Consider the following 25,771-nt stretch of genomic DNA (forward strand, 5'->3'; position numbering starts at 1 on the left):
GCCTGCAACTGCTGCATCTGCAGAACCAACATTTAAAGACTTACCAAATCCAAGAGATCTGCCAAGACCAGATGTTAAAGAACTCCACGTTCCTATCTACAACCCAAAGGAAAAATACAAGGAGCAGTCCGAAGAACTTCACAAATTTGGTACATACGTCATGGGCTGTATGCCAAAGTTTGTTCAGCAATTTAGTGTTTGGAAGGATGAACTTATAGTGTATTGTGCACCATCAGGTTTGATTCCATTAGCAACCTTTTTAAGAGACCATACTTCATCACAATTCAAGGCTTGTATGGACGTCACTGCCGCAGATTACCCAAGCAGAACCAATAGATTTGATGTGGTCTATGATCTGTTATCTGTTAGATTCAACTCCCGTATCAGAATTAAGACATACACCTCAGAAGTAAGACCTGTACCTTCTTTTGTTCCATTATACCCAGGTACCAACTGGTTCGAAAGAGAAACATACGATATGTATGGTATTTTCTTTGAAGGTCATCCAGACTTGAGAAGAATCATGACCGATTATGGTTTTGAAGGTCATCCATTGAGAAAAGATTTCCCAACCACCGGTTACACTGAAGTTAGATACGATGCCGAGAAGAGAAGAGTCGTTTATGAACCATTAGAATTAACTCAAGCATGGAGAAACTTCACAGTCGGTTCATCAGTTTACGATCAAGCTGGTGAAGGTATTGATGCTACCCCAGCTGACTTCAAATTGCCAGAGCCAGTGTTGGAGGAAGAAGTTAAGGATGATAAGAAGAAATAAATGGGATAAACTCATGGTGACTTCAACCGGTTCTGAAATTCCCCAACGTTTTTTCATTGTTTTTAGTTCTTCCCTCTCTTATTTTTATATAGTCAATTATTCTATCACCAAATATTTATTCATATTATATCTATATTCAACCAACCAAATATAAATATATACATATCAACAGCACAACAGCAACTCACGCAAAAACAACTGTTATCCGCCTGGCGTGTGATCTCCATACCTTTATGTACCCCAGTTGTAGAAAAAATAAGAAAGACTATATGAAAACGTGGTGTCACGTGGAAGTTAGAATCCCAAGATCACGTGGTATGTTGTGCTTTGATTTTCCGAAATTGCCAGTGTAAGCATTGCAGTTATCCAGCGAAAAAATTAGCATATTCGCTTGAGGCCTGCATTGAAGACCTGGAGGGGGAAATTGCTGATCATCTCTAAGCTTAATTTCACATGATAGTAGTTAGTTCCACAGGTTCGTGTTTTTACTCTGCTGGAAAAGTGATCCTGAAGCTGCGCATGTCAAGGAGAGGAAGTGCTGTAGGCAATTTTAATCTGCACTGATCCTGCGTTTGATAGCAACATGTCTAGTCTTTTCGGCCATAGGAGCCAGCATGATTGCTGTTGGCAGCGGTGACTTGATCTTGTCCTTTCCCGTTGCATGGGTTTGGATTTTTTGATCGTCGCGTCCTGCTAGATGTCAATGCGGACGGACCGTTCCCCGAGCATGCAGATTCTCGGGGCTTAAGCCTCAAAGCGGCCTTCGGCTCGGGGATAAATTATTTTCATTCTTCCGTCGCTCTTGAATCTGCAATTTTGGACACAGTAAAGGAGGGACCCCAAAGGGCGAGAATGATTTTGTTCGCACGGGACAATAGGCGGCTTGTCGGTGTCAGTCTGCCTCTTCGGCACAATAACACGGCAGAACACCCACGTCGCCATGTCTGGATCAGAAAAAGAGCTGAGCTGGTGCTATTATTGTTCCCCTTTAGGGTTGCCACCAGCAACGGGTTTCGCGTACCGCCGGAATCGGGATTTTCCGTGCTACCATGCTGTAAGCGCTATGTAAAGAGAAAAAAACACCAAAAAAACCGAAGAGGTAGGAAGCGAAGCACCACCTCTCCTGCAGGAAACGTCCAAGGCTCTGGGAGGACGAGTGCGGGTGGGTAGAGGCATGCTGCGGAAGGGCGAATCTGGAGGCCGCATGCTCTAGAGCGGTCCAATCCATGCACGTCCCGTCCCTATTTGAATTGCCGAAACACGAGCACATTACCCATGCAGGCTGGCACCTCGGCGATGTAAATTACGTCGATTCTTTGCATGTGTGCCTGTCTGCCTGTATTTCTGCCAGCCGTGCTTCCGGTTCGAGTCGGCTGCAACCGGCCAGACTTGGCGCTGCTGTGGTGTGTTATATCGTTGCCGCTGCGTGGGCGTGTGATCTACTGGCGTCGCCAACAATTGACCAGCTACCCAGTCCGGCCCGCACCCTTGTTCCATCGCTATTGTCGCCACTAGTGTCAAGGCCAGCACTTCTATGTTTCTTCCCGGCGCATACCAAAACTGACCTCTGTGTTTGTCCGTCGGCAATCGGGCGATTCCCTGCCACCCACAGGTCGCCTGCAGTAAACGTTTACAATCGACTACAGGCTTATATTCATACACCTATCAAACCTAGATAATAGGTTTGGTTTCCTGTTGCCTTGCGTCCCCCTGTTGCCTCCCGCGCGCCACTCTATATATGTCAAATAAATCTCTTGCATTGCCTCTACTGCGTAGAACTTTCTACCAACCGTCAGCGAGACGCACGTCGTGCATAGAAGCCCCTTACTGTGGGGCACCTAAATCCCTGCACCCAAACTCGTATAACCCAACATCTTCGCTGTTCTCTTACAATTGCCCGATTGAGCCGAAATGTCCCCCATAACAACTATTCGCTCTCAGGCTGGACTGTTCTGTTTTCTTAGCCGCCGGGGCCGCCCAAGGGCCTAACAGCCCCCCTTGGCGCTCCCCGGGGAAAACCAAGGCTTATTCGCCCCCACGCCCGCAGTTGCATGCAGGCTTGTGCGTACCGCCCAAGCCCACGCCTACGGTCCACCGTTACGATGCACAGCACAATATGTTCTAGCTGGCTAGCTCCGCCTCCACCAGCACGGCCCCATCAGGAAGACGAATCAATCTTTCGTCAATGCACCAGATTTGGGGATAATAAAGCAAATAATAAAAATATATGGCTGCATACAAGGACATGCACTGCGCTAACTGCAAATTTTTTCGAGGTAATTGTGCACAAGCTCATGCAGCATAATACATCTCACCTACATTATGTGCTTGCCTGGAGATCTGGATATTGGAAAGCTACAAGCGGACACAGCCGAAGGGCCCTCGGCAAGTAAAGAAAGCATCTGACCACGCTGCCACAGAATCATTAACATACGGACCACTGGCCGAAATATTGTTCTGCATTCAACGTTGCTTTTTGTTTTTCTCTCCTGGACTAAACGGGCTCGCTGGCTAAATTTTCTCCCGCTAACTCAATCACTTTTAGACCCAAAATCATTTTTATTCCCTTTACCCTCCCAGCACTCTTTACCGTGTCAGTGTTTTCGAACCCCTACTCCATCCCTCCTTGTCGTTTTCTCATCGTTTCTTCTTCTCACCTCTCTTTATTTTTTTCACTTCTCTTTTCTTCCCTTCTTTCCAACCCCCATCCTCTTTCCCACCTTTGTTCTTTAACTCGCCGCTTTTACCCTAAGCCGACGGTTCATATTTTGCCGAATCCGTGCCTAGCCCTTTCCTTCTCGGTAGTGCAGCTTCAGGAAAAAAGATTGAGCTTTTGAGGTTTTTCATTGAAAAAAAACCAGGCCCCAAAATATTCATCGACTATTAGCTCATTTTGATCTTTCACCCTTCAGCAGGTACGGATAAGATAAAACGAGGCGCACAGAGAAGAATCACATTTGCAAAACAACAGCGAGATCGCACTTCAGGCAAAAATCTCGGTAAGTGATGCTTCTGAGTATACAGCCTGCTCCAATGACGAATGATTATTCCTTCTCGAAACAGACACAAAAGCAAGAGAACCGAGAGAGCCCGGGAGAACAATGGGAACAGGATGTGGAACAACAGCGGCGTCAACATGATATTCTGAGACAGCAGAACCAGCCGAGTCAGGTATATCCAGCATATCAAGATTTTCAAGAAAGTCGAGAGTACCGGCAACCGCAAGAAGAATTGACGCAACAGTCACGATTACCAATAGAAGCATATCCTAGAGATTATTTGGGTAAACCGCAAGGTGGATACGCGGTATCGACACATCAATATCTACCGCCTATACAGCAGTCGAGTAGATATTTATTTAGTGTTCCAAACCACAACGGCTATGTATTCCAGCAGATACCGGCGGACGAGCCGAAGTATTCATCCGATTACAACTATCAAGTCCCATCTTTGCAACCTTCATCGCAGCAGCAAACCTTGCCACTACCCACTCCATCCGCACCAAGTATCATGTCGCAGTATCCTCCCTTCCCGAGTTTGGTCAATGATGCACAAAGGAGAGATCAATTATACGCCAACCCACAATACTACCCTGCATATAACGGAGCATACTTGACACATCCCTCCATGTCACCTATCCAGTCACGATCGCAATCAATACAATTAAACCCTACAGAGGCGCTGGCTCCTCAGCAGTATTACGGCCAGAAGATCATGGTACCGCTGCCTGAAGAAAGCTACGGGTTCCAGCAGCAGCAGCAGCAGCAGCAGATTCATATGCAGCAACTGCAGCAGCTTCAACTTCAGCAGCAGCAACTGCAGCAGCAGCAACAGCAATTGCAAGAAGCGCACCACAAACGCAAGTACAAGCTATGGTCAGAAGAGGAGGACCAGAGGTTGCTGGACTTGAAGAGAAACAAACTGCTTAGCTGGAAAGACATTGCCACGAGGTTTTCGGACCGGACGCTGCATGCTTGCCAGTTCAGGTGGAGAAAAATCAGTCCGTACTTAGATGGAGAGGACGACGTCGGAAATGACGGCGCTGAGGAGGTATCCGAAGTCGAAGAGCACCCCGCAAAGGACGAGCAAGCGCAAGAAGTGGGAGAAGGAGACGGAGACGGAGACGGAGACGGAGACGGAGACGGAGTAGATGAAAAGAACGGAGACGGAAATATCAAAGATGATATACCTTTACCGTCACGCACCTCGGACCTGGAGGATGAGCCAACGGGAAAGACTGAGCACGAACGAAGCAGCTCGCTGGGCAAGGAAGGTGACGGCAGCAACAGCAGCAACAGCAGTGCAAGGCTTATCTCCCGCCCCGACTCCGGTCCTAGAGAAATGAAGATTAGAAACATTTTAAACTAGTGAGTTTAGGGGTAGACAGAGAGACGCATAGAGACAGACAGGTCGGGCATGCACAGGTACGGAGGACGATTGTGGAGTCATCTGCCCATGCCATCGCATTTTCTGGGGAAGGACTGTCGCTTTCTTCTTCCCGAGCCACGTGTAGATTTTAAAGATATATACTGTAACATACAAGATGACTGGAAGCACGAGCAAGCAGGCACCATCTTTCTGCATTGGCCACCGCCGCCGCTGCCGCCGCCGATGACGGTTGGAGCGCTCTGCAGCCGAAAATTTCGAGCTTGGCTACTTCCGGCCGAGAATGTTGGGCCCGCCTAGTCTAGAGCCTGCCTAGTTCATACCAGCAGCCGGCGCCAGCGCCGGCTGCGGTTCCTCTGAAGGGCGGACTGGTGCCTGGCCTGGCAGTCCTGCCGGACAGAGCAAGAGAGGAGATCTCTTGCCACGCAAAGCCGGCCTATACTCTGGCGCCGGCACGGGGCAGTCCGTGCAAATCTGGACAGCGGCAGACGTCGAAAAGATCGGGGGGTTTGTTGCTGGTTCCCACCCGCCGCGGTCACGCATGCACCGGGACATATCTTAGTGCAGCAGGGAAAGGCACTCTAGTCTCCCTCGGTGGAGCCCCTCCATGGCGGAGGTAACAGCGGCAGCAGCGGCAGCAGCGGCAATAGCAGCGCTCCGCCACGCAGCCGCGTCAACCGCTTGCTTCTCTGTGTTGCTGCGGCCGGGGGCTGAGTGGCGGCGGGCCTCCAGCGGTTCGCCTCGAGCCGCCGGGAGCTAGTCTGCCAGTCGGCCGTTTCGCAGGCTCTGCGGGCGCACGGTGGTCGCCCCCTTTCCGAGCGAGACTTTCCGCATCTACAGGAATTTATTCCCCAGCGCGGCTCGGGCCAGCGCAGATCGCACGGGAGTATTATTATTATGCAGCGCGCACTAAGGGGGCGGCCCGCAGGAGCACGGCCGGAGGGGTTCAGTACGGTTGGCCTGAGAGAGGAGGGGTGGAAGCAGGGGAAGAGACGGAAAGGGCTAAGCTTGCCGGGGGCGGAGGGTGGAGGCGGGGAGGCGGGGAGGCGGAGAGACGGGGAGGCGGAGAGACGGGGACAGAAACAGGAACAGGAACAGGGGGCAAGAAAAACAAGGGGAACCACCGGGGGGAGTTACAACCCACAGACAGTGATGGGAGGGAAGCGACGAAGGGCTCTGTGAGCCGAGCTGAGCTGAGCTGAGCTGAGCTTCGACCGGCTGGTGCAGTTGTGCTGGCGATGGGTCGGAACTCGGAAATAAAGAACCGGCATGCTGGGGCCGGCGAGAAAAGGGAGCAGGCGGGGTGACGGGTGAGGGCAGAAAAGCAGGAGGAGGAAACGGGCGGCGGAGAAAGCCCCCTTTTCGTGCCCCCTCCCCCTGGAAAATAGCAACACCTTTCGAGGCCTCGTTCAGTGAGCTTGGGGTTGCAGGGTAGGACAGGCTCTGGCGGTTCAGCCAAGAGGATCCTGTCATCACCACCAGAGGGAATGCTGGCAGCAAGAGACCCAGTTTTTTCTGCGCAGGAATCGCTGTTGGTGGTGAGACGTTGGTGGCTCCTCGGGTGTAGAAGAAGAGCCTCAGCAGCCCGACAGCACGATCAACACCTGGACTTTCGGCCCTTTGATCCACAATACATTCTTGAAGCAAAGCTGCAGCCTGGGGTGTGCTGTGCTTTTCCTCGGTGCTTAGTCGCAATTACGTATGGCAACTGACTCCTGGAACTTTGTCACTACAGGCCTTTTACTTCTCCGCTCTTGTATCCTTCACGTCTGGTCAGGAAGATCCATGGGCTGAATTGCATATGCTGCCTAGACTCAAAGGCTCCTGGCCTCTGCTTGCCTTAATGACCTTCAAGTCTGACTGGAGTCGCCCATCTTGTATGTACTGCAGTCCAGACTCTCTCAGCGGTGAGTTGAACTTCTCTTGTATGCCCCCCTTGAGTCATTGATTCTTGCGTTGTGCTCCACTATCTGCTGTATCCTTCTTCGAGTCTTGCGTTCCTTGCTCCCTGTTCGTTAGAAGATGACTAATTCGGTTTCTGTTGAAGACCCTTTTTGCGATTATCATGGGGTTAATTCACATAAGTGATTATAGCAAACCATCCATACTCAATAAATTGGAGCTGGCGTGCATATGTTTTTGCCGGGTCGATTGGCTTCAGGAGTGATCCAGACTGCAAGCTGCTTGCAGTGCTCTTTAAGGTTCATCCAAGCTAGAGGACCCTTAATTTGTGTCAAAAGCAACAGGGAATGAACCTTCTGGCCGTCAGACAATAAATCGGGTCATGGTACATATGCTATTGTGTCGCTGGTTTCAACTTTTATACACTTTACACTCTTGCATGCCTGGGTAAATGATAAGTCCTTTTCTCTTATTCTCCACGTTAACCTTTTAAAAATGCCAGAAAACTGCTTTTCCAAACAACAGGAAGTGTGATTACGTAATCATCACATCTCTAAACAGTCATTGAAAGGTTAAACGTGATTTTACTTCCTTCCAGTCACTAACAAGACTCAATTAGCCTACTGGAAAGGCATTATGCAATTCCCAATGTAGTCAGGTGTTACTAAAGCTTATGCTATAGCCTAACGTCCTTCTAACTACTAAAACCTTACTTCCGCGGCTTGTAGTGCCTGCGAGGATGCAGCCACCGCGAGCTTTTTTCTAAGCTGTAGATGCCTCCTTAGCTTAGTGGTAGAGCGTTGCACTTGTAATGCAGAGGTCGCTAGTTCAATTCTGGCAGGTGGCATAGACTTTTTTTTGACCACTGCACTATTTATTGCACTGGCATGCTAACATGGCGTTCCTTTGTTTCTCTTTATTTTTCTCTTTGCAAAGAATCATGTATAGTCGACATAACTCATTGTGACTACTACTTGTCATCTTCCAAGTTCTCCTTACACAGCTATTTACCGAATCAAATGATCAGTGATTCTGTGTACTTTTACTACTTTTTGGTTCACCTCCCAATAACGGTGTTTATGGATGCGACCTTCGTCATCCCTACCGAATACCAATTGCCGATTCAGAAACAACTGAGTTTGTTCCACATCCAGCAAAACAAGGACTTTTTGGCAGTCGAAGCTCCATTATGGGTCAGACTGTTTGTGATTTGGGAACTCGTTTTCCAACTTCCGTTCTTCGTCTACGCTGCAATCAACTATTTACAAAATGGCAGAACAAAGTACTCGGAGAGAACGTGGCCAATGTTTTTGCTCTACGGATTCAACGCGGGATTTACGAGTCTCGTCTGTCTCATTTATGTCTGGACAGAGAGTGGTAGGCATGGCTTGACAATGGGAGAAACCGCAAATCTCCTCGGTCTGTACACCCCTACGACACTCATTCCATTCTACATGATGTACGATTTCTGGGTTCGAATTGCAGATCAATTGCAATCTGTTGAACACGATAAAAAAGATTTATAGTCTCATTATAGCGACGTATATATGAAATAGACATAAACAAAAGAAAAGGCGCATGTAAAGACGCACGAAGCTACAAAATACCACTAATTGTGCTCTTTTTCGACGTTTATGCCGAGTACTTGGCACTCAATTCATCAACCAAAGCAATGTACTTTTGCTCAGCTTCTTCTTGAGAGGTCCCCTTCAATTTGGTCCAAGCCTCCCACTTATATTTGCCCTTGAAGTCAAACATTCCTGGCTTCTCGGTTTCGTTGTCACCAACGGTGGCTTGCTTGTATAAGCCGTACAACTCAAGGAGCTCATCGTCGGAAGGTCTGGTTGGAAGCTTGTTAACAGCTTCGGCCTGCACCAGGAAAAGTATCAACAGCCAAACAAGGCTGGGGACGAACGTTAGTACATGAGCTTCGTACGGGAGAAGATTCCACAAAATGTCTGGCCACGTACCTTTTGTGTGAATTCTGCAGAAACCATTTTGATGTATGTTGTTGTTTTGTCTGTTGTAGATAGCAAAGAAGCCGTGAGCGTGAAGAATGGTAAAAGCATCCGGAAACGGGGAAATAATATACCGCCCTTCAACTTCTTCAAAGAGAGTCTTCATACTGGTGCAGCGCCCAACTTGTTTTTCTTTGCGGGGGAAAGTGAGAAAAATGTGACGATCTGTCACGTTTCGTCTAGGGTCTGTTCTGCACGGCGGCCGAAGTTATGCCGAGCAGGACATACACGCCACGCAGAAGGCCCTCCGAAGAGGAGAAGAACAGCTGAAGTGCTTACTTTGGGACTTGAAAGCGTAATTGCAAGACTCGAAGAAAGTTTGGCTCCAAAGAACCGTGTCTCGTGAGAAAACACTGACGTTGGCTTCGAAACGATGCTTCCATTTATCCCACGAGGTGATGCTTTGCTAATTGTAATCCCGGCTGTTACTTAAATTCGTTGTGTAGGATTCAGTGCAGCTGTGCACATCCACAAACAGTGTTTGCTTCATTGGACATACGGTGTGGCAGAAACTATATATATTTCACATTGCACTTCCACGTTTCTCTGTACTTTTATATAATTTAGTTTGAGGGATGACACACCAGTCATTATATTTGCTTTTATTATCAATTATCCGTTGCTGATACCTCACAATGTCGTCTGTCCGTCAAGTTTCTCCTAACCTCATGTTTGGTACCCGCGCATGCGCCACGCATACTTGACGCGTTTTCTTGACGTGTTTGTGGCGCAGAACATGAAAGTAAATGGGTACACAAGTGGTTAACGAATATAAGATGAAGTGTCTTGTTTCATTATACCACCATGAGCGTTTTCACTGCTCCTATTAGACACTGTCGGATTGATACTTGAACTCATAAACACACCAGGCAACCAACTATGGCAGATCAGAAGTCGGTGCATTCAAAAAGAAGCATCTTGTTGGGTGTGGGGGTGCTTTTCCACCTCATCTACTTATGGTCCATCTTCGACATTTATTTTGTGTCGCCGCTTGTTCATGGCATGGACCAGCATAAATCGACTGCGAGTGCTCCAGCAAAGAGGTTGTTTTTGATTGTTGGTGATGGACAGAGAGCAGACAAGACCCTGGGGAAGATTTACCATCCGAGAACCAAGAAGGAGGAATATCTAGCTCCATATTTACGTTCGATCATTTTGAATGAGGGTACTTACGGGTTGTCGCATACTAGAATGCCCACTGAATCCCGTCCCGGTCATGTGGCGATGATTGCAGGGTTCTACGAAGACGTCAGTGCAGTCACCAAGGGATGGAAGGAAAACCCAGTGGACTTCGACTCTGTGTTCAACCAATCAACACATACATATTCTTTCGGTTCTCCAGATATTCTTCCAATGTTTGCACAAGGTGCAACTGAAGGGAAAATTGACACCTGGATGTATGGTCATGAATTTGAAGATTTTACCAGTAGCAGTATCGAATTGGACAAATTTGTGTTCAATCACTTTTACCAACTGCTCGAAAACTCAACTACAAATGCCCAATTAGACGAAGAAATCAGACAAGACGGTAACGTTTTTTTCTTACATTTGTTGGGTACTGACACCTCCGGTCACAGTTACAGGCCTTACTCCGCTGAATACTATGATAATATCCAATATACCGATGCTGAAATATCCAAACTAGTCGAGAAAGTTCATGAGTTTTTTGGTGATGAAGAAACTGCGTTTGTGTTCACGGCTGATCATGGTATGAGTGACTTTGGATCGCACGGTGATGGGCATCCAAACAATACGAGAACCCCATTGATTTGTTGGGGTAAAGGCTGTAATAAACCTGTGAGAATTGATCCATCAAGCAACGACTTCTTGCGTGATAAGTTTGAAAGTGACGATATGGCTAACTGGGACCTAGATGATGTTAAGAGAAACGATGTTAAACAAGCAGATATTGCATCGTTGATGAGTTATTTAATTGGAACAAACTACCCAATGAACAGTGTTGGTGAGTTGCCTATGGCCTTCATCGACGATGTGGAAAGCAATAAGGTCAAAGGTTTGTATTATAATTCGTTGACCTTATTAGAGCAGTACATTGTTAAGCTTCATGAAGTGAAAGATAACCAATTCAATTTCAAAGGATTCAGTAAATTTGAAGACAAATCTGTCGAATCATATAAAGCTAACATTGAGAAAGTGATCAAGTTAATGGACGTCAATACCGAACTTGAAAGTGAAGCTGTTTTACTAATCGAAGAGTTCAATTCTGTTATTCTCGAGGGATTGGACTATTTGCAGAAATATAATTGGCTGATGATACGTACCATTGTGACTTTTGGATTCATTGGATGGATTGTTTACTCATTCACCATCTTCTTGCAAATGTTTATTATTCCTCATGAGAAATTGTTTAGATACGAGGGAATGCACCTTGTGAGAAAGTTCTTCTTTATCTCATTTACGTCAGTCATGCTATACATTTTTCAGTATGAGAATTTGCCACTGAACTATTACTTTTACTTGGTCTTCCCAATCTTTTTCTGGTATAACATTTTCAAATACAAAACAGATTTAGTTAAAGGTTTCAACATTTTCTTCAAAGGATTAAGCAATATTTGGAAAGTTCTCATCTTCTTTGGCATTGTTGTTTTCTTTGAATCTATTGCGGTTGGCTTTGAAAACCGTGAAGTATTCAGTTACATTTACTTAATTCTATCTGCATCTTATCCTGTTTTACTATTTCAAAAATCACTTTTACAAAACAAGAAACATCTGAAAATTTCTATATGTTGGTTTTTCACTTGTATTTCACTTTCTATTTTCCCAATCCAAAATCCAGTGAAGGTTGAATCGATCAATCTGATTGTCACTTCTGGTTTGATAATGACCGGAATTGGAATACTCGGTCTCACATTCTTACAGAAAAAGATGTCTGAGAAGACAAGAATGATAATAGGACTGCAGATTGTACTAATTGTTTTATCAATTTATTCAACTTTAAAAGCAGTGGTTTCTTTGACTAACCGTAAAGGTTTACCACTAGATGCGCAAGTGATTGGATGGACAGTAATGATCGCTTCCTTGACAGTTCCAACAATGTTACACTACATCTATCCAAATTCTAACTACCAAATTAGATTCCTCGTTATATTTTTGACTTTGGCACCTACTTTCAATATTTTGGCCATTTCCTTTGAAGGTCTTTTTTACATTCTATATTCGCTTATGCTAATATTATGGATTGAAATGGAGTCGATGTCTACCAAATCTAACAACAATCTTAGATTACTTCGAATTTCAGTCATTGGCTTTTTCAACCTTCAAATTTCATTTTTTGGTACCGGTAATGTTTCTTCCATTTCAACATTTTCTTTGGATTCAGTTTACAGATTACTTCCAATTTTTGACCCGTTCCCAATGGGCGCACTTCTCATGCTCAAATTGATCATTCCGTATGCATTATTGAGTACAGGTCTTGGGTTGATCAATCTCAGACTTGGTTTCTCTAAATATAGTGTCACCAGTTTGATTATTTCAGTTTGCGATTTACTTTCTCTCTGGTTTTTTTATATGGTTAGGACCGAAGGATCGTGGTTGGACATTGGTGTCAGTATAAGTAACTATTGCTTGGCTATCTTTGGTGCGTTGTTTATTGCCATCGTCGAAGTTGGTAGTGGTATTGTTCTCAGCGGTGTGCATATTGAAGAGCACAAAGAAGCTAAGGCTGTTGCGCAACTGAAAATGGACGACAAACAGTACCATGAAATTGAAAAGATCATAAATGATGACCAGTTGGATAATGGCACCATCGGAAGTCGTGTTAGACGAAGAGTTCAAAAAGATTAACTAGATTTTTCTTTTTTCTGACAAACATGTATATTGACCCAAAAGTTTTCAGTATGAAAAACCATCGTAGTCTGTTTAAGAAAAAGCATTCTGTAAGAATACGAAAGCATATTAAGAAAATTATCGACCCAAATTTTATACATGGCTACAAAATATTATGTGCAATTACCACTGAGTACACTCTATCAAATATACATGATACTCAATGCATCCTTCTGCTTTTCGGTGAACTCCCATTTGTTAATATTCTGACCGCCCGCAAGCCATTCGGCTAGCCAAACTAAAGCTGTTGATTCTATTTTGTCCAAATCTAAAGTTTTGTAAACACCCAATCCGCCAATGAAATGCTCATCCTGTTCACCATTTACAAACTCATCACTCGTTAGTTTCAGCCACAAAGCCGAACATGAGCCACCGGAATTCTCGATTTCTCGATGACCGGATGGACATCTGCATCTACAACCACTAGGTCCTAAATTTTCAGCAAGATTGAGATCAGTAACAGGGGGATCATAATCGGCATAGTATATTTCGTCTTGAGGCAAGACCTGATGCTTAAACTTAGGACCGGATTTGTAAGGTAACTGATTCGGAGAATTGTAGGGACAGTGACCCAACGTGGAATGTTTATAGCCGATATCTCTGAAGTAATGTATTTCTGACAGGTTCAAGAACAAGCCTACAGCTAATGAATGAACTGGAGCATCACCCCAACGTTCAGTGAAAAAACCCTTTGAATTCTCCAAAAAGTCATAATAAGCTCTATACTCTGGAGAGGTGAATAGAGAGTTTGAAGCGATTTCGAAATTTGACCAAAAATGACACATGTTGAACTCCTCGTTTTCATACTTTTCTTCTACCGCTAGATTTAGCCCATTTATTTTGCTGTGGTTAATGAGTGATCTAAGAAGTTGCATTTCAGTTGAGCCAAAAGACCCTTCACTTTTCTTGTTCAAGTGAATCTTAGAATAGTTGTAAATAGTATTTTTCTTAACTTTGTTTAAAAAGTCATTCATATTTTTGACATCTTCATAGTTTTCCTCGTTCTCACCTTTATAAAATTTATGGTTTTTGGTAAAAAAATTCCAGGTGTCTGGTAAATTCATGTCATAATCCTTGATGAATTTTTTTGTGAATCTGAACAAGTTTGGTACTGTGTCGACCAATTCCTTTATTGCAATAGTGTAACCGTATTTTTTCCCATGCTTTTCCATTTCAATGAACGGGTCGTATGTAAGATCACAATAGAAGTCAACTTCAGGTTCCACTCTCCAGTACCAGTCTAGCTTTTTCACCAAAGGATGTTCAAAGAAATAGCCGGAATAGAATCTACACATGCTGTGATATGAGGGCATATTACCATACATTATACCTCTATCTCCCTGACTCTCCACGGCTTCATTGAAAAAGATGGTATCAAAAGACTCTTTTATATTGGTTTGTGGCTCTTTCTTTTGGCGTTTCCCTGCTTTTTTTTTCCCTTCTTGTTTGCCTTTTTGACTATTCTTCTCCGTTTGTTGTGGTACTGGTTGGTCCTTGAACCTCCATCTATCCCCGGGTATAACCCCGAATTCAAAATCTCCGCTTGCTACTTCTTCTACTCTTTCTATAAATTCGTCGGTAAAAGGCTCGTCATTGAGAAATATCCACGGATAGTTGAACCATTGGTTAAATCTCCGCTCTAGGGATCGCATACTGAGGATTACTCCATCAATCTCTGAGTTTCTCGCCAAAACAACAAAGGCGGCATTAGCCCTTGGCTTCTTTGCTTCCACCAGTGGATCTCTGCATCCATATTGGAAGACGTCGTCGATGGTAGATTTGAACGTCCGCTCACTGATGGGGCATTTCTGTAGCATGCTTCCTTGAAATTTTTCGTCATAGCTTTTGAAGTATTTTGGATTCTGCAAAACTGAGTAATCTATATTCAGCGGTTGTATCCTTCGATTGACATAGATGTATGACTGTATCGTTAGCGAAATTGTAAGAATAAACAAAATGAGTTTCCATAATCTGAGTGTTCTGAAGAAAAGGAATTTCGAAGGAATATTTATGTTGTAGTTTATAAAGATTTGGAGCTTCGATTTTACTCGATGAAGGAAAGACTTGTTCGAAACTGGTTTCCAGAAAATTGATCTCAGCATTGCTCACCAGATGCAGAAGGTGCCGGGAAGAAGGGATACAGTTTGCAAGAGGCAAAAAAGGCACTGGCCGGTGTTGTTCTCAACAAATTCGAGATGAAGATGAGTGTGGATTTGCATATGCATGCAGACCCTATGGGGTTTAAATGTATTGCGTTGAGCGAAAATGGTATTTCCAGAAGGAAAATCGTCCGTCTGCATACGTAATCAAACAGTAAGCGTGAAGGCCCATCATAGGTGGGAACGACTTACTGAAGAGATATTGTACAAGGGATGGAAAGGATCGAGGATCTCCGCTATAAAGCTACGTGTGGCATTAGTTGTAGAAAAGCCAGGGGCAAAAGTGCAGGGGAGAAAGTGGGGAGGGGAAGTAAAAGTGCGGTTGTCATGTTTCGGCAACAATAAGAAACGATGGAAAAGTCGGGAGAAATGTGGAGTGAAAAAAGCTGAGGTCAAGGTACAGCTTTATGCTGGAGGGTATAACCACCTCGAAAGAAACTCTGGCGAGTGTCTTGCGAGTGGGCAGTGATAATTTGCTGATGAGCATCCCGCTATTGGCGAAGAAGAGTCTGCAGCAAAGGAATACGACGAGATTATTTTTTTGACGTCGCGGAAACAGGTATGGTCGGACATGTTTCTTGGAGCATTTCGAGACCAAGTCTGAGTCGGGTTTGTCCAGGAAGCTGGTACAGATCCAGGAGAGCGGAGCAAATCAAAAAAGGCATCCTACACATGAGCTTGCAAGCAAGAACTTGGCCTGTTAAGGCGTCAGGGAAGTACGCGACGAAGTTGAAGTTGCTGCAGGAGGGAAGACGGCTCTTCGAGCAGAGCAAGGAGAAGGACAGAGAGGACATGATCAGGCACTTCAACAAGCTGGCGATGCAAAAACACAAGACAGGTCTTTCTCAAAAGAAGATACTGACGTTTATTTCTGGCGTGAGTGGACGGGCCGGCGAAGCAGAGGACTGGGAGAGACACTGGTGGAAAAGCGTGAGGCGATATCGGCAGAAGCTGCGGCAGCGTGGCGACGACAGTGGAGTGGACAGCGATGTGCCGAGGCATGTGGAGCGAGAGTGTGCGGCGGACAAGAGCACACTGCGGCCGCTGGAGACGCCCTGGCGGGAGGTTGTGGTTGAGGACCGCCGGGAGCTCTCGTTTGACGAGCGGGTCCGCCGAGTCCTGGAAGATATATCCGGGAAAGTGCGGCGTGTCGAGGCGGGTCAGACAGAGGTGCTGCACTGTGGTGAGTACGCGGACGAGGTGGTCGACGACTTCCGCTGCCGAATAGCGAGGTGGGAGGGCTGCCCGACCACAGATGTCGAGCGGGTGAGGGAGGTTGTCGAGCTGGCAGGCAGCCAGTGTCTTGGGAAGCGCTGGCTGGCGCTGCTGGACGCGTCGGCAGCAGCCACAGCCGCAGACCTTGTTGATGTCGTGGAGGGCGTGATCCACCGCAGCGACAGCTGCGTTGTGGCCGACGAGACGCTGCTGGAAAAGACGGTGCTGCGGTGTCTGGCGTCGCCAGGACTCGAGGCCGTCGGCGTGGCTCTTTTCCGTCTTGCGGTTGTGTGCGGGGAGCACCGCAGGAAACCGCTTCAGGCTCAATCAACGACAGAGCCCCGTGCCAGAGACGACCGCTACGGGCTTGCTGAGGGGGTGTTGAGGTTGCACAAGACAATCACAAGCGCTGAGCCGCTACTTGGCAACTCCAACAAACACCACAAGTCTGCTGTCGTGGTTTTCCCCTTTTTCCGCGGGGCACAAGCCGTCCGCGTCGGTGTACGGGTGTGCGCAGCACTCCGCGGCCTCCGGGACGGCGAGCTGATGTTGTGGGCGAGTCGTGTGGTGGTTGCGCACTCGGAGCCCGCCGGGTCTCGCTAGAAGTCTGGCGACGCGTCGGCGACGCGTCGGCCGGCATTGTGCAGACGTTTTCCCTTGTGCAGCGTCTCGGAAGCGGGCGACGCGCATATCCGGCGTTCTCGCACAGAGGGCGACGGGGCCCGCGGCGGTTGGTAAGCATTTCCGGGGTCGGGTCAGCAGCGGGTGGGCCAATGGGGAGCACGGGAGGTGTCAGTCGGGCAGCGAGCCAGCCGGTGCTGGGGCCAGCTCTGGGGACGCCGGAGAGCATATAGAGAAGAGAGGGTCTCCATTTCGAAATGTTGCCTGTGAAGCTGCTTGTGCTGTGTGTGTTGGTCCGTTTTCGCCCTGGTGTTTGTTTCTTTGTTCCTGCTCCTGTACCGTTTCTGTTCCGGCTAGCAAGTCTTCTCCTGTGTGACATTTCTTCCGTTTCGTCATCTAACGCCTTCTATATACACCCGACCTAACCAGTTACGCAAACGCTCCTAAACGCACAAACACAAACACACACACACATAAACCCCGCAATGAAAGCAGTGCTCAATTTCGCAAGAACAATGGCCACGGCCGCCGCCAAGACCCCAAACATGAAGACCTTCAAGATCTACAGATGGAACCCAGACACCCCAGAGGTCAAGCCACACATGAAGGCATACGACCTCGACATGAACGAGTGCGGGCCTATGGTGCTTGATGCGCTCTTGAAGATCAAGAACGAGTTTGATTCGTCGTTGACCTTGAGAAGATCGTGCAGAGAAGGTATATGCGGGTCCTGCGCCATGAACATTGGTGGTAGAAACACCCTTGCCTGTCTCTGCAAGTTGGACAAGGACTCCGGCAAAGAGCTGAAGATCTACCCTCTTCCCCACATGTACATTGTCAGAGACTTGGTTCCTGACTTGACCCACTTCTACAAGCAGTACAAGTCCATCCAGCCTTACTTACAATCCGACAAGCCTATGCCTGTGAGGGAAAACTTGCAGAGTGTCGAAGACAGACACAAGTTGGACGGTTTGTACGAGTGTATTCTGTGTGCGTGCTGCTCAACCTCCTGTCCTTCGTACTGGTGGAACCAGCAGGAGTACCTAGGTCCTGCCGTCTTGATGCAGGCCTACAGATGGATGGTCGACACCAGAGATACCGCCACTAAGGCCAGACAGGCCATGCTACAGAACTCCATGTCTTTGTACAGATGCCACACCATCATGAACTGTTCCAAGACCTGTCCTAAGGGTTTGAACCCAGGTGGTGCTATTGCCGAAATCAAGAAGTCCATGGCTTTCGATTAGTCAACAGCATTTTCAGTCATATTACAAACTCCTCCCCCACATACATATTCCTCCATACTCTCAAACACACATACACATACACTCACTCACTCGTGTCTTTGTACATGAGTGGTGTCTTTCTATCTATTTCTATCTATCCACTTATTCTTTAAAAAAATCTTTTACTTCGATGTCCCTGATGTGTATCTTTTAATCCTAAATCTTTCTTCTTCCCTATATATTATATATAAAGCAAAGGCATATTTATTTATCTAGTCAAAGCTGATGATGACCTTCGGCAAAATAAACCCTAAAAACTCTTTTCCACCTTTCTCTCTCCGACGAGCCTCAATACGCTGTTTATTCCGTATCAACTGCCTCTATTTCTTCCTGCACGCACGGTACAGGTTACAAACGGGATTCACCCGCTACACCTCCACCCACCACATTATGGACGGAGACAAACTGCGATATCTGGATAAACTGGCCTACCACCTACGCGATACATACAACTTCGCAAACGTCACAATACGCGGGGGCCAAGATAGCGGAAATCGTTTTGGCACGGAATTGACGCCGGCCCTCATTTTCGACGCAGTTTACAACGCTTCCTATACCGTCAAATTCACCATTGCGTGGCATCCCAGCTACAACGTCCCATGTGTCTTCTTCCAAATATTTTCGTCGGAGGGGCTTGACAGCGGGACAGAAGATGCAGACGACGCAGACGACGCAAACATGTTTGATTCCCAGACGCTCACCTTCAACGAAAGCGCACTACAGTTTCTTACGAATATTCGCCACAAGCACTTGGTAAAGTCGCAGAGAGAGTCTACGCCAGCTTCCATCACTACGACACGCTCCAATGTGTCCGTGGACATCTACATAGCCCCCGCTAACACTTACTTCTTCATCCACCCGTGCCAGACATCCTCACTCGCAGAAGAAGGCGTCTATGACTTTCGCTGGCTAGATTTTTTTCTCGCTGCTTTAGGAATGTATTGATTATTGAAGGTTGATAATCCCTTGATCGACCAGCGTCTTTACCTTTTACGATGATGCCCTTCTAACAGGAAGACTGAGCAAGGTGAAGCAGCATAGGAAAAACCAGGAGCATACAATGTCGACTTCAGCATATACACAGTCCAGAGCACATGTGCTTTCGCTCTCCACGCAATTGTCCAACGTGTTGGCACGATACTCTTCGTTTGCTACAGACGTCCACACGACACCATCAGCAGAAGAAGTGGAAACAAAAAACAAAATACAGACACTTTTGAGCGACCTTTCTGCGGCAATCAATGACATGTCCCGGATTCTGGACACGTTGCAGACAGAATCACTCTCCAGCTCTAAATTTCAGCAACTTTCTAGACACAAAGACGAGCTCAAGAGACATCGCCAGGATTACCAAAGACTTGCCAACCAAATTGAGCAAGAGCGAAACCGATTAAACCTCTTGTCAAATGTCAGATCGGATATAGATCAGTATAACGACAATGCCAACGGAAACAACCCAACTGGAGGGAATATAAACTCGGACGATTACATGCTTGATGAGAGACTGCGTATCGACAGATCTCATGGAATAGTGGACAACTTGATCAATCAGGTCATGGAAACCAGAGACGAAATGATGAGGCAAGGAAGCACCCTCTCCAACGTCAGCAACAGGTTAGAAAGAACCTTGAGCACCGTACCGGGATTGAACACCCTGATCAACAAAATAGATGCAAGACATCGTAAAGAGGCAATCATACTGGTTGTAGTGATTCTAATATGTCTTATTATCCTCTGGTTCTCTTTATAGCGAATATTTTATATGTGTAACGCAACACAAAGAAAGAGAATATTTGCATAAGTTAAAATAATCTCATCGTTGACGATGCTACTGGTGGCATTCTGGAGCACCATAGAGCCTTTGTTGCAGTTTTTTGTAGAGGAAAGCTTTGCCGTTTCTTTAAAGTCTAAGTAATATCAGTATCATGCATTACGAAGAGAACATTCAATTATATCAAAAACATGTCACGTGACCATAATCTTTATATTCACTTTCTCTTGGTAGTGATAAAAAAAGATTCATCGACATCAGCTAATCCTGCAGCTCTTACCTGAACATTTGAAATGATCGTACAAAAACAAAAGCTTTATTCGAGAGGAAAACAATGCAAAATTTAGAGTCATCCTTTTCTGAAATTGTTACCAATTTGGTGACGGGAACGCGTTTGAACGATTACGTTGCTTCTTGTCTTTATCAACACCCAGCCACTATTAAGGCTGCCAAACAAATCACGGCATTGATATCAGATGCACAGGTCGATTCCGATGCACAGTCTTTGCTTAACCACATCACGGGAAAATACCTCATAAGTTTGCACGTGGCGTATGAGCAGCAAATCCAGCAATCAAAAAAAACTACCAACGAAGACGAAGACGAAGACAAAACGTCTGAGAAACCCGTTGAATATAGCATTGAAGAGATAATCGGTCTGAATTTACACCGCATATTTGCGATCCTCGATCTCACGATTCACATTGACGAAGTATACTCAGAATACAGTAGTTATTCAATGCATACGTTCGTCTCCATTCTATCGTATATCTATCCGATTGAGTTTATTGTCAAGCATCTGGCACCTCTCTTTTTCAATGAAGAAGGAAAACAACGTAGGCTGTTGCTTACCAAAGGGAATAAACTCCAGGGGAAGGTCAAGCCTGGATCGAGGCTCTTGGTTATTTACAAGCAAATAGTGAGCAGGATCCCGGAGTTCGAACCTTCAAACGACAGCGTCATTGCCAAGTTCCGGCAATTCATTTGCAACTCCTTTGAAATCGGTGACAAGCTCTCCCAATCGTCTAACTGGCACATGGCCCAGAAAACTTTGAATGGGTACCATTCAAGTTTCGAAGGCTATTATGACGCCAAGCCAAATAGCAGGGGCGGTAAATCCCAAAGGAACGTATTTGTAGACTACATTACGTTGATGAGAACGTTGACGACACATCACGAGGGAGAGTTGATTCAAGCACTGAACAAGGGGTTGAACAGCAGCAACTCGCTCAATTTGAGACTGATCGAAGATATAAACAGGACGCTCGACAGCGTCACCCACCACAACCACCGAACGTTGGTGAAGTTACCATTGAACGAGAAGAGCACTAAGCAGACCAAGTGGGTGTTGGATGAAGAGACCTTCAACGCACAGGTGAAGACATACGACTTCTATTGGTCGCTCAAGATCCAGCTGGCCATTCTCGCAAACTTTTTTAACGAGATGTCAGTGGAGAAATGGAGGCCCAACTCTGAGACGATCTCGAAGGAGTACTCGAAATTCAAGAAGCCAGACGTGCTGATCAACCCGATAACGTCTTTCGACTCGAAGCGGAAGGTAGCTGACTGGTTGACTTCTTCCCTCAACGCGTTCAAACAGAAGAACTTCCACCACGCCGAACTTCTTGACATCTTCGAAAATAACGAGAAGACGTTCAGCAAGATGAAGCTCAAGAACTTTGTTCATCCGGAGATTTCCCAGCTTTCCGAGATTTCAAACTCGAAAAAGAGAAACCTTGCGGAGTACATTGCGGAGGCGCACGATCTAGAGCGCTCGATCGTCAACAAAAGGCCCAAGTTTGTACACTCTCTCGGTACGCCAAAACTATCGAAGCTCTGGGGGGTCCAGACAGGCTTGAAGTCCAGCGCTATATCCGAGTGGAAAGACTGCGACGACGTCCTCGAGTCGGTCAAGGACGACGTCTACTTCGCCCGGGGAGCCTACGAAGAAAACCCGGCAGACACCGCGGCTGCAGAGACGTACACGAGACTCTGCTGGAAGGGATTGCGAAGTATCAAGGAGCAGGGCAGTTGGCTTGAGCTGGCAACATGCAACGAGTTTGGCGAAGTTGCCGGGGATTCAGGAAAGAGACTCTTCTGAAATAGGAAGCTGTGAGCACGTGATCTCTCTTGTTTTAATTCCATATCAGGAAACTGTGGCGCGCCGGGGTCCATCTTTCGAAGCCCGTCGTGCAGCTGCCCGAATTTTTCAGATAGAAGGAGAGATACAGGAGATAGATAGCTAGAGCTAACAGGTGAAGAGATTTGATATTTTCCTCGGGTGAAAAGTTCATGAAGGCTTTCTTTTTCACGATTCTTGGAACTCTTACTTCTTTTCTACTTCTTTTGTACCTCGATAATAAAAGCTTTGTTGTAAAAGCATAAAGTGCGCAACTACCATGTCACAAGCAGGTGTTTCTACAATCTCTGAGCTGTTTTCGGCAACGGCCGTTGCACCCTTCGGGCTTCCATTGGACCCATACGAGGTGAAGAGCAGAACTCTCTCGACCAAGTACAACATTATTCAAGGCGCGTTGTACTTGTTATCCAGCAACATCTTCAACTACGCGTTGCCAACTGTTAGCGAAAGCGACGAGAACTTGATCCAGTTGTGGTCCAACTTGAAGAGAAAGAACTTTTCAAACGAGATCCCAAAGTTGCACAACCTGGACATCTCCACTGACTCGGGTAACCTATTACTTGGTTACTTGAAGAACTTCAAGGGCAGTGCCACCTTGAACGCTTCTGTTGATGCCTTGCTCAACTTTGCCCCAGTTTTGGTCTCCCATTCCAACAACGAGTACCACTCATTACCGTTATCCATTCAGCTCTCCACTGTCAGCTACAATTTCGAGAAGAACCAGCTGGTCTCAACGTACTCCGAGGCTTTGTCCATTGCCAAAAGCTTGAGACTACCAGTTTTGACCTCTACCACTGCGTTGGAAGCCCAACTCTTCACACTTGTCTCCATTGTTTTGTCCAAGTTCAACATTGCAAACATCCATCTCTTCAACGGTTTGGAGTCCATCAGATCTAACGAGTCCTTGTCGGGCTTGTTATCATCATCAGAATTGAAACATTTGTCAGACAAGTTGTACAACTCCCTTAAGGCAGACATCTTATCGGTAAACCCTACTGAAATTGTCTCCTTGGCTTTGAACAAGTTGAATGAGATTCAAGGTTCAGACTACCAAGTGTTCAAATTCTACGGTAACAAAAAGGCAGAAGTTGTTTATGCTATTTACCCAACAAAAGAATCTATCTCTGCCCTAGTCGAATCTGTCGGCACTGAGAGTGAGTTCGGCTTCATTTTGGTCAAGTCCCCTATTCCTTTTGCGTCCAAGCAATTCAACTCCTTGGTTTCTGCAGATGTTAAAAAAATCGTCGTTGTTTCTGAGTTTTTGAACGATTCCACTTCATCATTGAAGTTGGATATCCAAGCATCATTGTTTTTCGAAAGCAGATTTCATACTCAAGTTGTCAACGATACTTTTGATTTTGTTGTTAAGAAGTTTGCTTCTTCCTTCTCTTCTGCATCAAGCGCTGCTTCTTACAAATTCTTGTTGAACGACAACTCTAAATTCATTGAATTACCTGCCAAGTTGGCCCACGCGTTATCCTTGACCCAAGAGTTAGATGTCAAGTTCAGACCAGTTTACGACAACACAGTCAACGCTGGGTTGTTCCAAGCAGATATTCAAACCGGTTCAGTGTATGATTACAGTGGAAAGTTTGACTTTATTGTTGTTGAAGACACCAACATTCTCAACTCTGTTGATGTTTTCTCCCTTTTGAAGTCTGGCGGAAAGTTGCTCGTCATAAACAACGAAGAGACCGTTTTCGATGAAAGCAAAATTATTGAAAAATCTTTGTCTGTGAAGGTGAAGAAGATTTTGGCTCAGTCAAAGTCGAACTTAGACTTCCTTGACTTGAACGTTATCGGAGAAGTCGACGGAACTAAGGGCAGAACTGCATCCATTGCTATCCAGACAGCCTTCTGGTCTTTGAACTACCCATCATGGGACAAGCATTCAGTTGTCACCAAGATTCTTCAGTTTTTCGGTTCTGAGGCCGAATTGTTAGCCTCTGTTATTGCTGATCAAGTTGAAAACGTGAAGGCCAATGGCTTCAAAGAGATCAAGTTTGACGTTGAGTGGGAGAAATTAGAGGATGCTGAAATTGAAGGTTCTGAGGAGGGTGATGTTTTTGCTATTGTCAGAGAAACCTCGTTCAAGCCAAACCCAAGAGAAGCCTTCATTGACAACATGACTGTTAAGACTGAGAGAAAGACAGACTTGACCAAGAAGCTGATGTTCAAGGAAGCGTACGGCACCACCTCGTCGTTAAGACCTGACCAGCCTGTGGAGAACTTCGTTGTGAAAGTCAAGGAGAACAAGAGATTGACTCCTGGTGACTACGACCGTAACATCTTCCACATTGAGTTTGATGTCTCCGGCACCGGGTTGACCTACAACATTGGTGAGGCGCTTGGTATCCATGGTAGAAACAACGCCGATTTGGTCAATGAGTTCATCCAGATGTACGGGCTGGACGGCGACGAGTTGATTGAGGTTGTTTCGAAAGACAGCCACGAGGTTCTCGAGGTGAGAACGTTGAGACATTCGTTGATCGAGAACCTCGACTTGTTCGGTAAGCCACCAAAGCGGTTCTACGAAGCGTTGGTTGAGCATGCGACCGACGAGACCGAGAAGAAGAAGCTCGAGCAGTTGATTTCTCCTGCCGGTGGCGCTCTGTTCAAGAAGTTCCAGGAGGAGGAGTTCTACACCTTTGCCGACATCTTCGAACTCTTCAAGTCTGTGAGACCGGCTGCGCAGGAGCTCGTGCAGATCATCAGCCCGTTGAAGAGAAGAGAGTACTCGATTGCTTCGTCGCAGAAGCTGCACCCTACTGAGGTGCACTTGCTCATTGTGGTGGTGGACTGGGTGGACAAGAAGGGCCGCAAGCGGTACGGCCAGTGCTCGAAGTACATCTCGGACCTGCGTGTTGGCGACGAGCTTGTTGTCAGCGTCAAGCCCTCGATCATGAAGTTGCCTCCTCTCACCACGCAGCCGATCGTCATGGCCGGCTTGGGTACCGGGTTGGCGCCTTTCAAGGCCTTCATCGAGGAGAGACAGTACCAGCTCGAGCACGGCGCCGAGATCGGCGAGATCTACCTCTACCTCGGCTCCAGACACAAGAGACAGGAGTACTTGTACGGCGAGTACTGGGAGGCCTACATGGACGCAGACGTCTTGACCCACCTCGGCGCCGCCTTCAGCAGAGACCAGGTCAAGAAGGTCTACATCCAGGACAAGATCAGAGAGAACCTCGACGAGCTCACAGACCTCATCATCAACAAGAACGGCCACTTCTACCTCTGCGGTCCGACCTGGCCTGTGCCGGACATCAGTGCCTGTCTCCAGGACATGTTTGCTGCCGACGCCGCCCACCGCGGCGTCAAAATCGACGCCGCCAAGGCTGTCGAGGACCTCAAGGAGGAAGGCAAGTATGTTTTGGAGGTCTACTGAGTCGATTTCCCACGTGCAAAAACATGTATATGTACCCGACGTAGATGTATATCCGAATAGACATAGATTGTGAAAATAGCCCCTGCTTACGTAACCTTTCTTCCTCCGTCTGCCCGCAACGGTTTCGCCGGTTCCGAGCCGTCGCTTCTCCCCGCGCTCCGGCAGCGGCGCCCAGGGCCCGTCACCGGCGCTGCAAAGAGTCACTCGCCGGCGTTCTGGCGCCGTCCCCCGCGTCCGCCGCGACCGGCGACAATAGTTGAT

The 25,771-nt window shown here is 46.7% G+C and overlaps 13 protein-coding genes and 1 non-coding gene across 14 annotated transcripts; 11 read left to right on the top strand and 3 right to left on the bottom strand.

The window, feature by feature from the left end:
- Window positions 1-43: 43 nt before the first annotated feature.
- On the top strand, window positions 44-775 carry PICMEDRAFT_23939 (hypothetical protein; the record flags this gene model as incomplete). The annotated part of the gene is made up of 1 exon (XM_019162330.1): window positions 44-775. A coding segment is annotated over one exon (732 nt), but the record flags the coding sequence as incomplete, so codon positions are not given.
- Window positions 776-1,862: 1,087 nt separating this feature from the next.
- On the top strand, window positions 1,863-2,736 carry PICMEDRAFT_83350 (hypothetical protein). Its single transcript, XM_019164997.1, has one exon. The coding sequence runs from the start codon at window positions 2,005-2,007 to the stop codon at window positions 2,455-2,457; it is 453 nt and encodes a 150-aa protein (XP_019019641.1). The 5' UTR covers window positions 1,863-2,004; the 3' UTR covers window positions 2,458-2,736.
- Window positions 2,737-3,478: 742 nt separating this feature from the next.
- On the top strand, window positions 3,479-4,941 carry PICMEDRAFT_83465 (hypothetical protein). Its single transcript, XM_019164998.1, has 2 exons — window positions 3,479-4,527; window positions 4,586-4,941. The coding sequence occupies exons 1-2, from the start codon at window positions 3,785-3,787 to the stop codon at window positions 4,686-4,688; spliced, it is 846 nt and encodes a 281-aa protein (XP_019019642.1). The 5' UTR covers window positions 3,479-3,784; the 3' UTR covers window positions 4,689-4,941.
- A 1,225-nt stretch (window positions 4,942-6,166) lies between these two features.
- Window positions 6,167-6,637, bottom strand: PICMEDRAFT_56778 (hypothetical protein; the record flags this gene model as incomplete). The annotated part of the gene is made up of 1 exon (XM_019163198.1): window positions 6,167-6,637. One exon carries the CDS (start codon window positions 6,635-6,637, stop codon window positions 6,167-6,169), a length of 471 nt encoding a protein of 156 aa, XP_019019643.1.
- A 1,204-nt stretch (window positions 6,638-7,841) lies between these two features.
- On the top strand, window positions 7,842-7,913 carry PICMEDRAFT_t10. The gene has a single exon. It is a non-coding gene; the product is annotated as a tRNA-Thr (tRNA).
- Window positions 7,914-8,012: 99 nt separating this feature from the next.
- On the top strand, window positions 8,013-9,017 carry PICMEDRAFT_14087 (hypothetical protein). Its single transcript, XM_019160214.1, has one exon. The coding sequence runs from the start codon at window positions 8,086-8,088 to the stop codon at window positions 8,590-8,592; it is 507 nt and encodes a 168-aa protein (XP_019019644.1). The 5' UTR covers window positions 8,013-8,085; the 3' UTR covers window positions 8,593-9,017.
- On the bottom strand, window positions 8,640-9,121 carry PICMEDRAFT_14089 (hypothetical protein). Its single transcript, XM_019160215.1, has 2 exons — window positions 9,037-9,121; window positions 8,640-8,935 (listed from the first exon to the last, which is right to left on the bottom strand). Exons 1-2 carry the CDS (start codon window positions 9,061-9,063, stop codon window positions 8,699-8,701), a joined length of 264 nt encoding a protein of 87 aa, XP_019019645.1. The 5' UTR covers window positions 9,064-9,121; the 3' UTR covers window positions 8,640-8,698.
- Window positions 9,122-9,963: 842 nt separating this feature from the next.
- PICMEDRAFT_70159 (hypothetical protein) lies at window positions 9,964-12,888 on the top strand (the record flags this gene model as incomplete). The annotated part of the gene is made up of 1 exon (XM_019163574.1): window positions 9,964-12,888. One exon carries the CDS (start codon window positions 9,964-9,966, stop codon window positions 12,886-12,888), a length of 2,925 nt encoding a protein of 974 aa, XP_019019646.1.
- Window positions 12,889-12,987: 99 nt separating this feature from the next.
- On the bottom strand, window positions 12,988-15,097 carry PICMEDRAFT_14091 (hypothetical protein). The gene has a single exon (XM_019160217.1). The coding sequence runs from the start codon at window positions 15,030-15,032 to the stop codon at window positions 13,074-13,076; it is 1,959 nt and encodes a 652-aa protein (XP_019019647.1). The 5' UTR covers window positions 15,033-15,097; the 3' UTR covers window positions 12,988-13,073.
- A 664-nt stretch (window positions 15,098-15,761) lies between these two features.
- Window positions 15,762-16,907, top strand: PICMEDRAFT_9071 (hypothetical protein; the record flags this gene model as incomplete). The annotated part of the gene is made up of 1 exon (XM_019165060.1): window positions 15,762-16,907. One exon carries the CDS (start codon window positions 15,762-15,764, stop codon window positions 16,905-16,907), a length of 1,146 nt encoding a protein of 381 aa, XP_019019648.1.
- A 533-nt stretch (window positions 16,908-17,440) lies between these two features.
- PICMEDRAFT_70161 (hypothetical protein) lies at window positions 17,441-18,172 on the top strand (the record flags this gene model as incomplete). The annotated part of the gene is made up of 1 exon (XM_019163575.1): window positions 17,441-18,172. The coding sequence occupies one exon, from the start codon at window positions 17,441-17,443 to the stop codon at window positions 18,170-18,172; it is 732 nt and encodes a 243-aa protein (XP_019019649.1).
- Window positions 18,173-19,271: 1,099 nt separating this feature from the next.
- On the top strand, window positions 19,272-19,961 carry PICMEDRAFT_56784 (hypothetical protein; the record flags this gene model as incomplete). The annotated part of the gene is made up of 1 exon (XM_019163199.1): window positions 19,272-19,961. The coding sequence occupies one exon, from the start codon at window positions 19,272-19,274 to the stop codon at window positions 19,959-19,961; it is 690 nt and encodes a 229-aa protein (XP_019019650.1).
- Window positions 19,962-20,316: 355 nt separating this feature from the next.
- PICMEDRAFT_70163 (hypothetical protein) lies at window positions 20,317-22,083 on the top strand (the record flags this gene model as incomplete). Its single annotated transcript, XM_019163576.1, has 1 exon — window positions 20,317-22,083. The coding sequence occupies one exon, from the start codon at window positions 20,317-20,319 to the stop codon at window positions 22,081-22,083; it is 1,767 nt and encodes a 588-aa protein (XP_019019651.1).
- A 298-nt stretch (window positions 22,084-22,381) lies between these two features.
- Window positions 22,382-25,510, top strand: PICMEDRAFT_70164 (hypothetical protein; the record flags this gene model as incomplete). Its single annotated transcript, XM_019163577.1, has 1 exon — window positions 22,382-25,510. One exon carries the CDS (start codon window positions 22,382-22,384, stop codon window positions 25,508-25,510), a length of 3,129 nt encoding a protein of 1,042 aa, XP_019019652.1.
- Between the last annotated feature and the right edge of the window lie 261 nt (window positions 25,511-25,771).

The sequence above is a fragment of the Pichia membranifaciens genome, assembly GCF_001661235.1.
Source record: "Pichia membranifaciens NRRL Y-2026 unplaced genomic scaffold PICMEscaffold_1, whole genome shotgun sequence".
In the NCBI taxonomy this organism is placed as follows: Eukaryota; Fungi; Ascomycota; class Pichiomycetes; order Pichiales; family Pichiaceae; genus Pichia; species Pichia membranifaciens.

What these genes read in the sequence shown, in the direction of transcription:
- PICMEDRAFT_83350 (XM_019164997.1), top strand. Translation starts at nt 2,005, where the DNA reads ATGCACGTCCCGTCCCTATTTGAATTGCCGAAACACGAGCACATTACC.
- PICMEDRAFT_83465 (XM_019164998.1), top strand. Translation starts at nt 3,785, where the DNA reads ATGCTTCTGAGTATACAGCCTGCTCCAATGACGAATGATTATTCCTTC. An exon ending in GAAGAAAGCTACGGGTTCCA is followed by an intron (nt 4,528 to 4,585) that starts GCAGCAGCAGCA and finishes CTTCAACTTCAG; the next exon opens with CAGCAGCAACTGCAGCAGCA.
- PICMEDRAFT_14087 (XM_019160214.1), top strand. Translation starts at nt 8,086, where the DNA reads ATGATCAGTGATTCTGTGTACTTTTACTACTTTTTGGTTCACCTCCCA.
- PICMEDRAFT_14089 (XM_019160215.1), bottom strand. Translation starts at nt 9,063, where the DNA reads ATGGTTTCTGCAGAATTCACACAAAAG. An exon ending in CTGCAGAATTCACACAAAAG is followed by an intron (nt 8,936 to 9,036) that starts GTACGTGGCCAG and finishes TTCCTGGTGCAG; the next exon opens with GCCGAAGCTGTTAACAAGCT.
- PICMEDRAFT_14091 (XM_019160217.1), bottom strand. Translation starts at nt 15,032, where the DNA reads ATGCTGAGATCAATTTTCTGGAAACCAGTTTCGAACAAGTCTTTCCTT.